Here is a 12,809-nt window from a genome sequence, read left to right on the forward strand (position 1 = left end):
TAGTGACTTCAAGTCATGTTCTCACAGAACATCTGTGTTCCATAAGCTAAATCCAAATGTTCCCTGCTAAAATCAAATAATGATGCCATATATCCAATTCAGGGAAAAAAATTTAATAGAATAAAGTTAATAGATTGAATTTCCTCAATTTTAAGATTTTTTCCACAATAAATTTTTCATAGCCTTTGTTGTCTATTGTCTGAATGCTAGGAGGAAAAAAAAGGCTTAAAAACTATAAAATATTATGCCTAAGTTAGAAAATTTAAATCTGTTGATCAGTTCAATATAACACATGGTTTATGGAAATATGCTTATAGTTTGCTCTTATTTTGTCTAAGAGCCACATTTTCTCATAGTAAATGTTTCCAGTTCATACTATAGAATTGAGTATGTAAACATTTTCATGTACACAAAAGAGCATTATGAATTTTTTTTTTTTTGAGCATTATGAATTTTTGATCTGTTGTCCCTAAATATGTTTGAGAACCATTACATCTTTCTCTGGCTCTAAAAACTATCTTTGGGGTCCATGCCAAAGGAATGCTTTCAGATATATCATTAAGGTTTGGGTTCTAAGATAAGACTACCAAGTTCTATTCCAAAATGAAAAAAATATGGCAAGATTCCAGTATAGATGTTACCAGTGTTCCCATTTTTTTCTTTAATACTTAGCATATAGGTTAAGTATGTTGATGTTAAGGATTTTTCTATTTGCATGTATCATTGTATTATAATTTGGGAAATTTTTGCAATATATTTTCAGGCAGTTAGCTTTAAAATAATGCAACTTCAGCTCTTAGCACAAACAGCCCTGAGAACAATGCATTCAAATTACAGCTCAACTAGAAATAATCTAATTGAGAAACTTTAGTTACAAAAACAAATTCTGGAAAAGTTGTAAATTAAAAAAAAAAGTTACCAACATTTGAGGCACTACCAGACTACAGTACTTTTAAGAGTTGGAAGGATTTTGTAAAAAGAACAAACATACAAAGCTATGTGTGCATATGCACACACTCATGTTGTGCTATAATGAAAAATTGTGTCCCCAAATTTTATAGCCTAAACATTTTATGATAGCATCTCCTATCAAAGATATCATGCTCTGGCTGCAGAAGAGTTTTGGTAATCGTTATAAAGCATTGGTACAGTATTTTGTACCATAAATGGTAACGGATTCAAGAGCTTGGTTAGCAACGATTTCAAGTGACAGACAGCCCTTGGAGGGGAGAGTGAAGGAAACATCATAATTATGTTGATGATGCAAATGCTAAGTCGAAGTAGCAATGACTTGATCTATTTCAGAGGGTATACAACTTTGTAGTAGCAAATAAGATATAACAAAGTCTTCACAGTAGAAATAAAAGTTGCTCTAGAAAGAAACAAATATTTCACTTGTTAATATTGTATATAAATTGGTGAAATGCCTGCAGACAAAAATGATTTATCATTGTATAATCTAGCAACAGGACAGTCTACACTCTATACATGGTAACCTGTGATATTTAACATTTGCTACAAAAAAGTACAACAAATACTAGGAGTCAACTTTTAATATTTCTGATGTCAAAAAAGAATGAAGTCACTTCTGTTCTATGTTAAAAAATATGTTTACCTGCTTCCTTTTTAATACAATTTATAAAGCTTTACTAAATGAAATATTGTTCTAGAGAAACATATATTGACTTATGTGAAAATAAACAGTCCCGTATCTTTAAAATCTATACTTATAATTATATGTCAGAAGAGTATTTACACTTCATTATTGTACTTAAAATATTTATGCATAAATAGCTTTTGCCATTCAAAGTAGGAAGATAAGAGATGCATTATTATAATTTATATATGCTTACCTCACAATTGGAAATGTATTTATGTCAAGTTTGACAAGTTAGGAACAACAAGGGCATGCTAATCCAGAATTAATAGTAAACCAGAACACTAATATGGTTAACTGGGGTCATATGAGTGACCAGCAAGCAGCACAGATTGAGAACTTCCTGGGATTCCTGTGGGTAACAATACTAACGAGCAACAAGTAAAACACATGGTACAGAGTACTAAAAAACTAGAGCAGAATATAGTAGATACTTAAAAGGAATACTGGAAAGAATTTAGCCTAATTCCTAATTGTGCTTTAGATAGGAAAAAGCTAAAATGTTACACTAAAATGATTAACTACAACCTCAGTATTTCTTGTGCTTTAGAATTCTCCTTGCATTTCTCTTAAAGTATCTTGTTTCTTCTCCACATGGGTTTGCTGAGGCCAATACAAGATTTAAAAATGTGCACAAATTAAGTAACTGAAACCTTTGGGATCTTCTATACCTAATGCTATATTCAGTCACTGATTAGATGAGTTATAGCATCATGTATGTTTTCCTCTAGATGATAGAAACAAAGGCCTTTTAGAGGGCAAGGGATGATGGGAATGGTTTCATATTCAGTATTAGAGAATGAAGGTATTAGTAAAGTAGTGATTCTGTTCTAAGTTTCATTTCAATATGATTGTTATTAAGTCAAAGGTCCTCACAAACCCTGTGACCATGTCTAGAATCCTGGAAATAAGATATACACAATCCAAAAGACTAAAGAGAAATGTAGCTGACTCACCTAAAATAGTTTTTAAAATAATTTGGTTTGTAGAGTTCTTTCCTAGTTACGTTTCATACCAGTAACTGAATTAAGTAAATAACAATCAGAAGAAAAAAATACATGTACTTCTTAAAATAAGTAAAATAATTATCGTATAAAATAACTCTTCTTCCATGATTTACTTTCATTTCACTTTAGAAAAAGTGTACATAAATTTAACAATGTTCCAAACCAATTTAAAGTAAAAATTTCCAGTTTTTGCCTGACAATTAAATATTTTAATGTCAAAAAAATCTCCTTAAAAATGGTTGGAAAGGAGTGACTACTATAAATAACAATAATTTATTTAACATAATTGATAAAAAGCACTGTATAATATCCTATAAAGCAGGTCACTCCTTTAAATACAGACAGAGAACAAAAGGAAAAAGCAAAAACATAACTAGAAAGAAACTTCCTATTTTTATGCTGATTACAGAGGCCTCCAGTAAAGACCTGGAGCTCTAACCAACCCACTGTGCCACTGTTTCTTGCAGACTCCTTTATAATCTGACTGGCTAATAATAGTCACCAGACAGTTCAATGCCTCTTTGTCAACCACTAGCAGGTATCAAATCACTATATAGGTTATGTTTAGTCCTCCAACAATTTGGCAAAGAAAAGTATGACTGAGGTAATACAGGTGGCTGCACATGCCTATTAAGATAACCGACACTTTTTGATAACATGATTTCTGTTTAAGGATTTGTGCTTGCCACACACAGGCTGAAGCTGTGACATTTCCAATCCATAATCTACTTATTCTGTAAGTCTGAAATTAATGCAGAACAATTCAACTTAAATGTGGTACTTCAATACCACTAGATGCTACATTGTCCTATTTAAAACCCTGGTTTATTTATCAACTAAAATTCAGGAACGATTTGCTCAGACAAATCATATCTGCTGAAGCCATCTTATCTGTTTCTTGGACTCACTGAAAACCACAGGAAAGGTATAGGGGAGACACCTACAAAACTAAAAAAACCAGAATTTTACATCTTGATTCTTTTAAATTACCAAATGCCTGTAAAACTAACTCAGTACAATTTCAAAACAATTAAAAAAGAAATGAGGTTGCTTATGAAGGCAATAGCTTTGGTGACAACTTAGAACCAAACTTTAGATCTGTGGTTGGTCCAGACCTAAACATTTTGCTCATGCCTGATGGTCCCATTTATTTGCAGGGCTTTATGGCTACAGCATATTCTTCACTCATTGCACACATAACGGACACCTAGAATGGAAAAATGCAGGCAAAAAGTTATTCAGAAGGCAATACTCTATAAAATATATTTTACTTATTACATACTGGATATTTACGGATATTTTATACACAATGACTTTGGAAAGAAGCATCCCAAGACTAGATAATCGACTTCCTTTATAGATTTCCAAAGCAAAATTTCTCAAATTGTAGTTTTAAGATAAATTCCAGGGAACAGGGAGAAAAGAGCTGTAATTGCCTCAATATTCATTAGATGTTACACTTCTGAGAATTGTAACAAAGATGGGGTAAATCATCTTCATGCTTTAGCATTCCCATAACACTTTTCTCATTCTTAATAGTGCAGATGCTGATCTTCAAAACAAATTTGGGGTTGGCAGAGTCTACCAAGCAAAAGGTGAACTTTAATACTTTCTTTGGTAATGGGTCTTTAAGGGTATCATGGGAAAACTCTTACAGAGATCATTTTCCATTTCGGCAGTATTTAAGAACTGTATTTCATAGTTGGCATATTTTGCTAACTAGATTAGGCCGAAGTTTTTATAAAAAGCAATCTCCCATAGGTCTTTACCTGTACATCTTCACCTGCATTGTATTTTCCTTCTATTTCTTTACCTAGTTCACCTTCTGGCAGCTTAAGATCCTCACGAACTTCACCAGTTTCTGTCAGCAGGGAAAGGTAACCATCCTGAATGCATATTAGCTATTAAAATAAATTATATCATTTGCACTGATTAGATTATGTTCACTCTTTGTAATATTTACAGTTAAGTTGCAATCCACATTAATTTGTATAGGTACACAGTAACACATTAATATACTCTTAGAGCTTAAAAATGCTGAACATACAAAAGTATAAGAGCTGTAGAGACTAAAAGTGTAAGTTCACTTCTTCCTGCATACCACCTTCCCCCAAATCTATATATAGTATGTCCTAAAGAATTCACATTTATGTACACAATACAAATATAGCTGCTTTAAAAAAAAAGGGGGGGGAATCCAAAGTGATTCCCTTTCCAAGGGGCCTGCTTGTGCCCCTCTCCAGGAAAGTAGCAACTTGGAATAAAATCTGGCATGCCTTAGGTTGTTGGGGAGAGGGGATGTTTGTTTCCTTTGCTTTGCTTCCTTTGGGTGCCTACACATATAATTCAATCCCTTCTGGATAGATTGTGCCCTCTTCTCATTCACATGCTGAAGCTATCCTCTCCCTTCACACTAGACCAGAGGCATCAATGGATAGCAGGTTTCTTTAGTCACAACTATGACTTTCCACCCAAAGGAGAAAACTATATCCACAGAATTGGTTGTGGTGGACGATTTGGTTCTTGGGGTGTAGCCATCAACATGGTGACAGAAGATGACAAGAGGACTCTTCAAGACATTGACACCTTCTACAACACCTCCGTTGAGGAGATGCCCCTAATGTTGCTACATTATCTGAGGGGCTGCCCTGCTCTCTAGCCCTACCCAGGGTTCAGGCATGGGGAGGGAAGGGAGCCATGGGATGGACATCTTGCCATTTTTTTTTCTTTGAATAAATGTTACTTTTTGAGGCAAGAGAAAAAAAAATACATGGGACATTACAGGTATTTTTCAGCAAGTTGTTTTCACTTAACAATATGTCTTAGAAATCTTTCCAAATTGGAAACTAAGGACCTACCTTAGTCTCTTTAATCACTTCACAACTGTATACATAGATTGTAACTGATTTAACTGTTTTCCCATTCATGGGGATAAAGTTAATTTTCGTTTTCTCTGATTATAATGTGTTTTATAATTTGATTATGACAAACTTCCGTGGAAAACTTTTGAGTGTTCAGTTTACTACTTAACAACATTAGATTTTTTTAAAGACAAACACGACTGTTGATGACATTAATGAGACAAACCCAGTCGAACCTTCGAAAGGGCAATTCTGATATCACTCAATTTTTTTTTATTATAGGAATGAAGAAATAGGCTGTACTCATTTATTCTCAAAGCATGTCCACCATCAGTATGCCTGTATTTTTAACAGGTTTTATAAAAGGCAGTTGTTCAGAATTCAAGATGCTAACATTGACAAACACAAAAGGGGTCAAAGATATGATCCTTACCTTCCTGTAACTACTATGACATAACACAAGCATACCATAGAGATAGATTTCAAAGCTCTCTTCTATGGCACTACCAAATCTGGCTATGGCTTTCCACAGATACCCCAACAAAAGATTTCAGCTTTTGCGCATGTCTAAAATCTCAAAAACAAAAACACCATCCTACAAAGCAACCACAAATACTTTTAACTCATCTTTATGTCACTCAAACATATGTAAGGTTGTTGGTAGAGGAATGGGAAACGAGGTTGAAGCAGAAGTGTAGTTTTTCTTGATCATACCAATCTTTGTATATACTACAAAGTGATCACTACAATAAGTCTAGTTACCATCTGTCACCATACAGTTGACCCACTTTACCCATTTTGCTCATCTCCCACCCTTTCCTTTCTAATAACCAACTACTAATCTGCTCTGTAAGTTTTGTTTTGTTCTTGTTAATGTTTTTTAATTTCACATGTAAGTGAAATCATACACTATTTCTCTTTCTCTCTCTTATTTCACTTTGCATAATATATTCAAGGTCCATCCAGGTTGTTGCAAATGTCAACATTTCCCAACATTTTTATGGCTGAGTAGTAGTCCATTGTGTATATATATATCACATCTTCTTTATCCATTTGTCCATTAATGGACATTTAGATTGTTTCCATACCTTGACTTGGAAATATTGCTGCAATGAACATCTGGTTGCATGTATCTTTTGAAATTAGTGTTTACATTTTCTTTATATAAATACCCAGAAGTGGTATACCAGGCTCATATGGTAGTTCTACTTTTATTTTTTGAGGAACCTCCATATTGTTTTCAATAGTGGATGTACCAATTTACATTCCCAGAAAGAGTGCATGAAGGTTCCTTTTCTCCAAATCTTCTCCAACACTTGTTACTTTTTGTCTTTTTTATAATAGCCATTCTAACAGGTATGAGGTGATATCTCATTGTGATTTTAATTTGATTTTCCCTGGCAATTAGTGATGTTGAACTTCTTACCCTATACCTGTTGGCCATTTGTATCTCTTCTTCAGAAAAATGTCTATTTAAATCCTCTGCCCATTTTTAAATCAAATTGCTTGGGTTTTTTGTTTTTTGTTTTTTTTGTTTTTTCCCACTGAGTTGAATTCTTTATAAATTTTGGATATTATTGGACATACGTTTTGCAAATATTTTCTCCCATTCAGTAGATTGCCCTTTCATCTTGATGGTTTCCTTTGCAGAAAGTTTCTTACAGAAGTTTCTTAGTTTGAGGTAGTCCCACTTGTTTATTTTTGCTTTTGCTGCCTTTGCTTTTGGTGTCAGATCCAAAAACTTAATGCCAAGGCCAATGTCAAGAAGCTTGCCACCAATGTTTTCTTCTAGTTTTGTGGTTTCAGGTCTTACATTCAAGTCTTTAACCCATTTTGAGTTAATTTTTGTGTATGATGTAAGATAGTCTAATTTCATTCTTTGGCATGTGGTTGTCCAGTTTTCCCAGACCATTTATTGTATAATTTTAAACAATTAGCCACAGGCTTACAAGGTAGATCTTTTTGATTTAGGCCCTTTTAGCAATTCCCTGAAGTAGAATTTGTCTATTTTAAGAATTAAAGTTTTCACTGTCATTAGTGACTAAAACAAAAAAGCCAAATAATAATACTGATACTCAGTATTTATATAATGGTGGTTTTTATTTCTAAAGAGTTAAGAATTCAGAAGTTAAAATGTGGGATGAAATAAAAAGCATTTCAAATAAAAATGTATATACATTATAAAACATCTAGTAAAACATATTTTAAAAATTAAACATCTTATTAAATTATGTGAAATAAAATTAAAGTTTTCAAAAATAAAACTAAACTATAGAAAAATAGAATAAATGAAAATTATTTTATCTTTCTACATAAATTATAAATTTTCAGATATACCAAAAAGTTACAAAAATAATAAATCAAATTCCCATATCTTTTCCCCAGACTTGTCCACTGTTAACATTTAACTACATGTGCATTTTTTCTCTTTCTGGGTATAGGAATACATAAAATACATACAATATACATTCTTATTCTTTTCTTCTTTTTACCGAATCATTTGAGAGTATGTTCAAACATCATGACTCTTTAGGGATTAATACTTCTATGTGTTTTCCTAAGAAAGCAAACTCTTATATAATAAGCTTATTTTTCAAAATTTAAAAAATGTAGTATTGTTAAAATATTATTTAATATATAGTCCACTCAAACTTGCCAATTGTTCCAATATTGTCTTTGATAGAAGCTTTTTCCTCCCAACTGCAGGTACATACCTTGTATTTATTCAGTGTGGATAGGTTCATGAAGACCACCACAGCACAAAAAATATAACTGAAAAGACTCACAGAGCTTAATTTTTTAAATGAACAGAAGTAAGCATTATATGCTGACTTGATAACAAAGGGATGTGCTTACTGAGTACTTACTGTGCAAGGCACTGCTCTAAGTGTTAACTAATTATACCTCACAATGATCCCATGAGGAGTTTATTATTCTTATCCTCATTTTATATATAGAGAAAAAAAGGCAAGAGGTTAAGTAACTTGCCACGTAAAGTCATATAATTCTTAAGTGTTAAGGTAAGGATTTGGACCCAGCCTGTCTGGCTTGAGTCATTCTTTTATCCATGATACAGTGTAGACTACATACCAAAGGTTGAGACAGGATAAGGCAAGTGAGGCACTAATTTTGAGTGCAAAATTTAAGGTGGCACCAGAAAAACTCTTCAGTGATCAAATATTTTAAAATTAGAATTAATGCAAAAATTCCATGATGAACACAATTTCAAAATTTTAAATAAGACAGAATTTGAATTACTGATTTTTCCTTTTTGCCTAAGGCTCCTATGTGACTTGACACTGTCAGTAGTCCTGTTTTTATTTAAAATCTTGTGCTCACTTACCTCATTCCCCTATAGCCTGCTATATTCCCAAATAAAACCCAAACCAAATTTTTCCTTTATGTTAAATCTTGCAGTCCAATCAATGATTGATTATATTAATGTATACAATGAATATTGAACATTCAAAGCATTCACATGTTAAGGATGAAAAGAGAAATCTATTTTTGGCAAAAGAAAACTCTATGCTTAGCCTTAGCTGCACTATACTTACTTTAATGAATACTCCCATATGCATAACAAAAGTTTATTGAGCACCCACTATAAGCCATGTCTAAATAAGGTGCTCCAAGTATAATGAAATGATTAGATGGAATATTTATACAAGGAAAGGGGGAGCAGAATAGAACTACTTTTGGTACATATCTAGTGATGAGGTAATTTTGGGATACATTTTCTCATTTAATCCTTACATTATCCTTACTTTGTAGAAAGGAAAACTGAGGCTCAGAGAGATTGTGTAATTTGTCCAAGGTCATCCAGCTAGAAAGTGACAGAACTAGAGCCAAACCCAAATTACCTGATGAAAAAAAACCCCATATGCTATTATTGTAATAAGACAATTCAAATTTCTACAAAGACTCCAAAGCAACCTTGAAAACATTTATAAGAGGGAAAGTAAAAATATAAAACTGCTTACTAGACTAAAACTATGTAAAAATATTTTTACATGTGGACAAAGAGTAAAAGGAAATCATATGTTAATTGTAGTTGATGGTAGCATGCTTTAAAGATTATGCAACACAATAAAAGGTGTAGTAAGAAATCAGTTTAAAATGAACAAAAAACTCTAAGTGTCACACTTGTATTTTTCACTGTGTAAAATGAACAGAAAAGAGTTCTATGAATGTATGCTTGACAGTGAGATTGAAGACTTACAGGATAGACTTTAGTTATGATTAATCTGAGCTCCCACATCCTATGAGGTCAATGGTTGGTTACCACCAATATTCCAAAACAAAATGCTATCATTAAACATGACCTATTCAAATGCATAACTGGAACTAAAAGTTGGAAGTATATACCTATAAATTAACCAAAGGTCACAGCATGGTCACTGGATGTAAATAAAACAATTACATAGTTTTTCATGTTCTTTACCATATGCAGCGGCCATGTACTTTCTTTATATTAATGGCTTTCAACTTACTTTCTATTTAAGAATACCAAATTCTGACTTATATTCATTAATACACAAACTTGGGTGGTGGAACATGAATTCCAATGATTTCTTAAAAATCTTAGGTTTGAGAAGTGAAAAGAAATAAAACATTGGGGAGGGAGTTATCTAAATTGGCAGTATTTTACAACAAAGAGAATAGTAGTTTCCTAAACATTGACCTTATTCAGTCACAATATGCAGTCATGTGGTCTGAGACATGTTCAACTAAAAATGCAAAAATATTTTTAAAAATAGCAAATTAACCATAATTCTAGATAAGGTACAAGGGATAAATATCACTATTTTTCCAATTTCTAAGATAGGTGGTGCCTAATATTTGGTTAGAAAAATCTACAAAACTACTACCAGCTTTTGTTAAATTACAGTCGATAGAATGTATTTGCAACTTTAAGAAAAAAAGCATCATTTTAAAGAAAGTTAGTACTCACTTGATAATCATTTCTCTTAATATTTGGAACATCCATGTTGTGAGTAGAAGGGCAAATATCTTCATATTTTTTGCCGGTGAAAATATCAATTCCAACAAGGTGAACCTAACAAAGAAGGGAGAACAGAAAACCTGTAATCTTTGCCAAGTATATCACTCATTACATACACACAGCACAATACCAAAGCTGATTATGACAGATTCTTTCTCCTTCCAAGGTCATCTAATTTTATTTTCTTAAAAATAAAATGCAGTGGCCATAGAATTGAGAAGCAGTGAACAACTAAACACTTTCGTGACATATGGAGACCCAGGATCATATACAGCCCAGTAATTCAATTATAAGAGTGCATAAGAGAAATGAAGTTAATGTTAGAACAGGATTTCTCATCTAAAAACTGAACAGATATTCTAAGTCACTAGGATTCAGGAAAGTTTCAGTTACCAGCTAAGGAAACATTGTAAAGGCCCAAAAAGGAAATGCTACCTTTCAGTGTTCAAAGCAATAGCTGGTCACCCCGAAATTGTGGTAAGAAGAAAATGTAATTATTGCAAAGTTATAAATATGGAACTCTCATGTTCCGTACTGGAACACAAATGATCAAAATTCCAACGCAAAGAGAAATCTGGAAGGGCACTTACCTTGGCATGACCGTGCTTTCCAGTTTTGGAAGTTGACATCTCCACTATTTTGCATGGTCGTCCTTTGAGAACCACGAAGCCGTTTTTGCGCAGGGCCGAGCACTGCATAGGGTAAGTGCTGGAAGCTCCAGCATCTCCAGTAGTGAAATCAATTTCATCCGCCATGGTGGGCTGGGGAGATGGTAGCTTTTCCGAGGGAACTACGCAAAAAGTTTGTTTGCTTTTTAACAACGGGAACGCAGGCAGAGAAACATCGCATCTCGGACAGGTTACGTTCCAAGCATCATGGATCAATAGATTTTTTCATTTATAGAACACCCACCCAAGAAGAGTGGGCACGTTCTAACTCCGGCCTCTATAAACTTTTCCAACCATTGCTGGAGAAGTGGGGAGATGGGGAGGGAAGTCCCAGATGAGCTCGCTGGGGGTGAGAGGGATACCCGCCCTGGGCACTCACCCGCGCTGGGGGCAGCAAATCCCGGCCCCCATTGTCCCACCGCAAGAGAAGCCGGCGACCTTCCCGCATCGCGCCGCGCCACCCGGCCCTCCGCCGCCGCCCTGATCCCACTGCGGGGGACCCAGCCCAGGCCGCACGTCCCCGCGAAGGATGGGGATAACGGGACCTAGCCAAAAGCACCTGGCCCTCTGGCAGCCGGCTTGCATTCCGCCCTCCAGCCTGCCGTGCCGTCGCCCCGGCCTCTCAGGCGCCCCCTTGTCCTGCCGGCATCCCCGGCCCGGCCGGGCCCGGCCCCGCATGGGCCTGAGCCCTAGCAGGACCCGCGCTCGCCTCCGTTCCCCCAGCCATCCTTCCTCCTTCCCTCGTTCAGGACTCGGCGCCGGCCGCCTTCTCCCGCCGCCTTCTCCGGCTCTGCCTAGCGCCGGTCCCAGCCCCCCAGCTTTCCCCCTGTCTTCACCTTCCAGCAGGGAAAGAGAGCCTTTCGCCTGCGCACCGGCGCCGGTCCCCTACAGCTGCGGCGGCAGCAGCGGTGGCGGCCCCGGCAGTTCCAAGAGACGGGGCGGGGCCGCCACACTTTCCACACCCCGGCCTCCCCGCCCTTTCCCGCCCCCACCTCAGACCCACTTCCGGGATAGGTCCCGGCGCGTCACAGGCACCGCCCCCTCGGGCTACCATTGGTTACAACGTTCCCGAGGCCCCGCCCAGTCACGTGAAGCGCGCCCTGGCAACCCCACGTGCTGCGGATTAATGCACTTCCGGCGTGAAGAGCACTTTCTGGAGTGCGGGTGCGGAGGGTGAACTCAAACGTAAGTAAGCTTGTACCTCAAACTTTTGGGTTCGTTGCGCCAGGGTCCCAGTCGAAGTTAGCTGGAACCAAAATGCGCGCTTGGTGGCCCTTGCCTTCAGGTGCGTGGTGGTTGTCGCACGACTGTTGTCAGGACGCGCGAGGCACGCGAATTCAACGGGTGTCCCGCGGGGTTTATGGAGGGAACTTTGGGGTCGAACTTCTGGCCCAGGTTGGTGATCGAAACCACACTTGCTCCTCGAGGAAGAGACCAAGTGCAGTATTTTATTACAGCCATCCGTAAGATTCTGGCAGTAACTGCCAGTGGGTGCCTGGGCAGGGTCAGCAGCGCCCTGGGGGGTTGGAACTGCTGAGACATCCCCGAACGAAACAGCAGCGTGAAATGACCCAACCCATTCCTCACATTAGGCTGTTGTGGAGCTGTGGACGT

At 36.6% G+C, this 12,809-nt stretch overlaps 1 protein-coding gene across 1 annotated transcript; it reads right to left on the reverse strand.

The window, feature by feature from the left end:
• Nucleotides 1-440: 440 nt before the first annotated feature.
• EIF5A2 (eukaryotic translation initiation factor 5A2) lies at nt 441-12,125 on the reverse strand. Its single transcript, XM_080810287.1, has 6 exons — nt 12,032-12,125; nt 11,118-11,317; nt 10,477-10,581; nt 4,434-4,565; nt 3,780-3,871; nt 441-1,372 (listed from the first exon to the last, which is right to left on the reverse strand). The coding sequence occupies exons 2-5, from the start codon at nt 11,280-11,282 to the stop codon at nt 3,812-3,814; spliced, it is 462 nt and encodes a 153-aa protein (XP_080666413.1). The 5' UTR covers nt 11,283-11,317; nt 12,032-12,125; the 3' UTR covers nt 441-1,372; nt 3,780-3,811.
• Between the last annotated feature and the right edge of the window lie 684 nt (nt 12,126-12,809).

This window comes from Martes martes, assembly GCF_963455335.1.
Source record: "Martes martes genome assembly, chromosome: 1".
NCBI lineage: Eukaryota > Metazoa > Chordata > Mammalia > Carnivora > Mustelidae > Martes > Martes martes.

Coding starts and splice junctions, on each gene's coding strand:
- EIF5A2 (XM_080810287.1), bottom strand. CDS start 11,282: ATGGCGGATGAAATTGATTTCACTACTGGAGATGCTGGAGCTTCCAGC. Junction 10,582..11,117: donor GAAAGCACGGTCATGCCAAG/GTAAGTGCCCTT, acceptor CTTCTTTGTTAG/GTTCACCTTGTTGGAATTGA. Junction 4,566..10,476: donor TTAAGAGAAATGATTATCAA/GTGAGTACTAAC, acceptor TTATTTTAATAG/CTAATATGCATTCAGGATGG.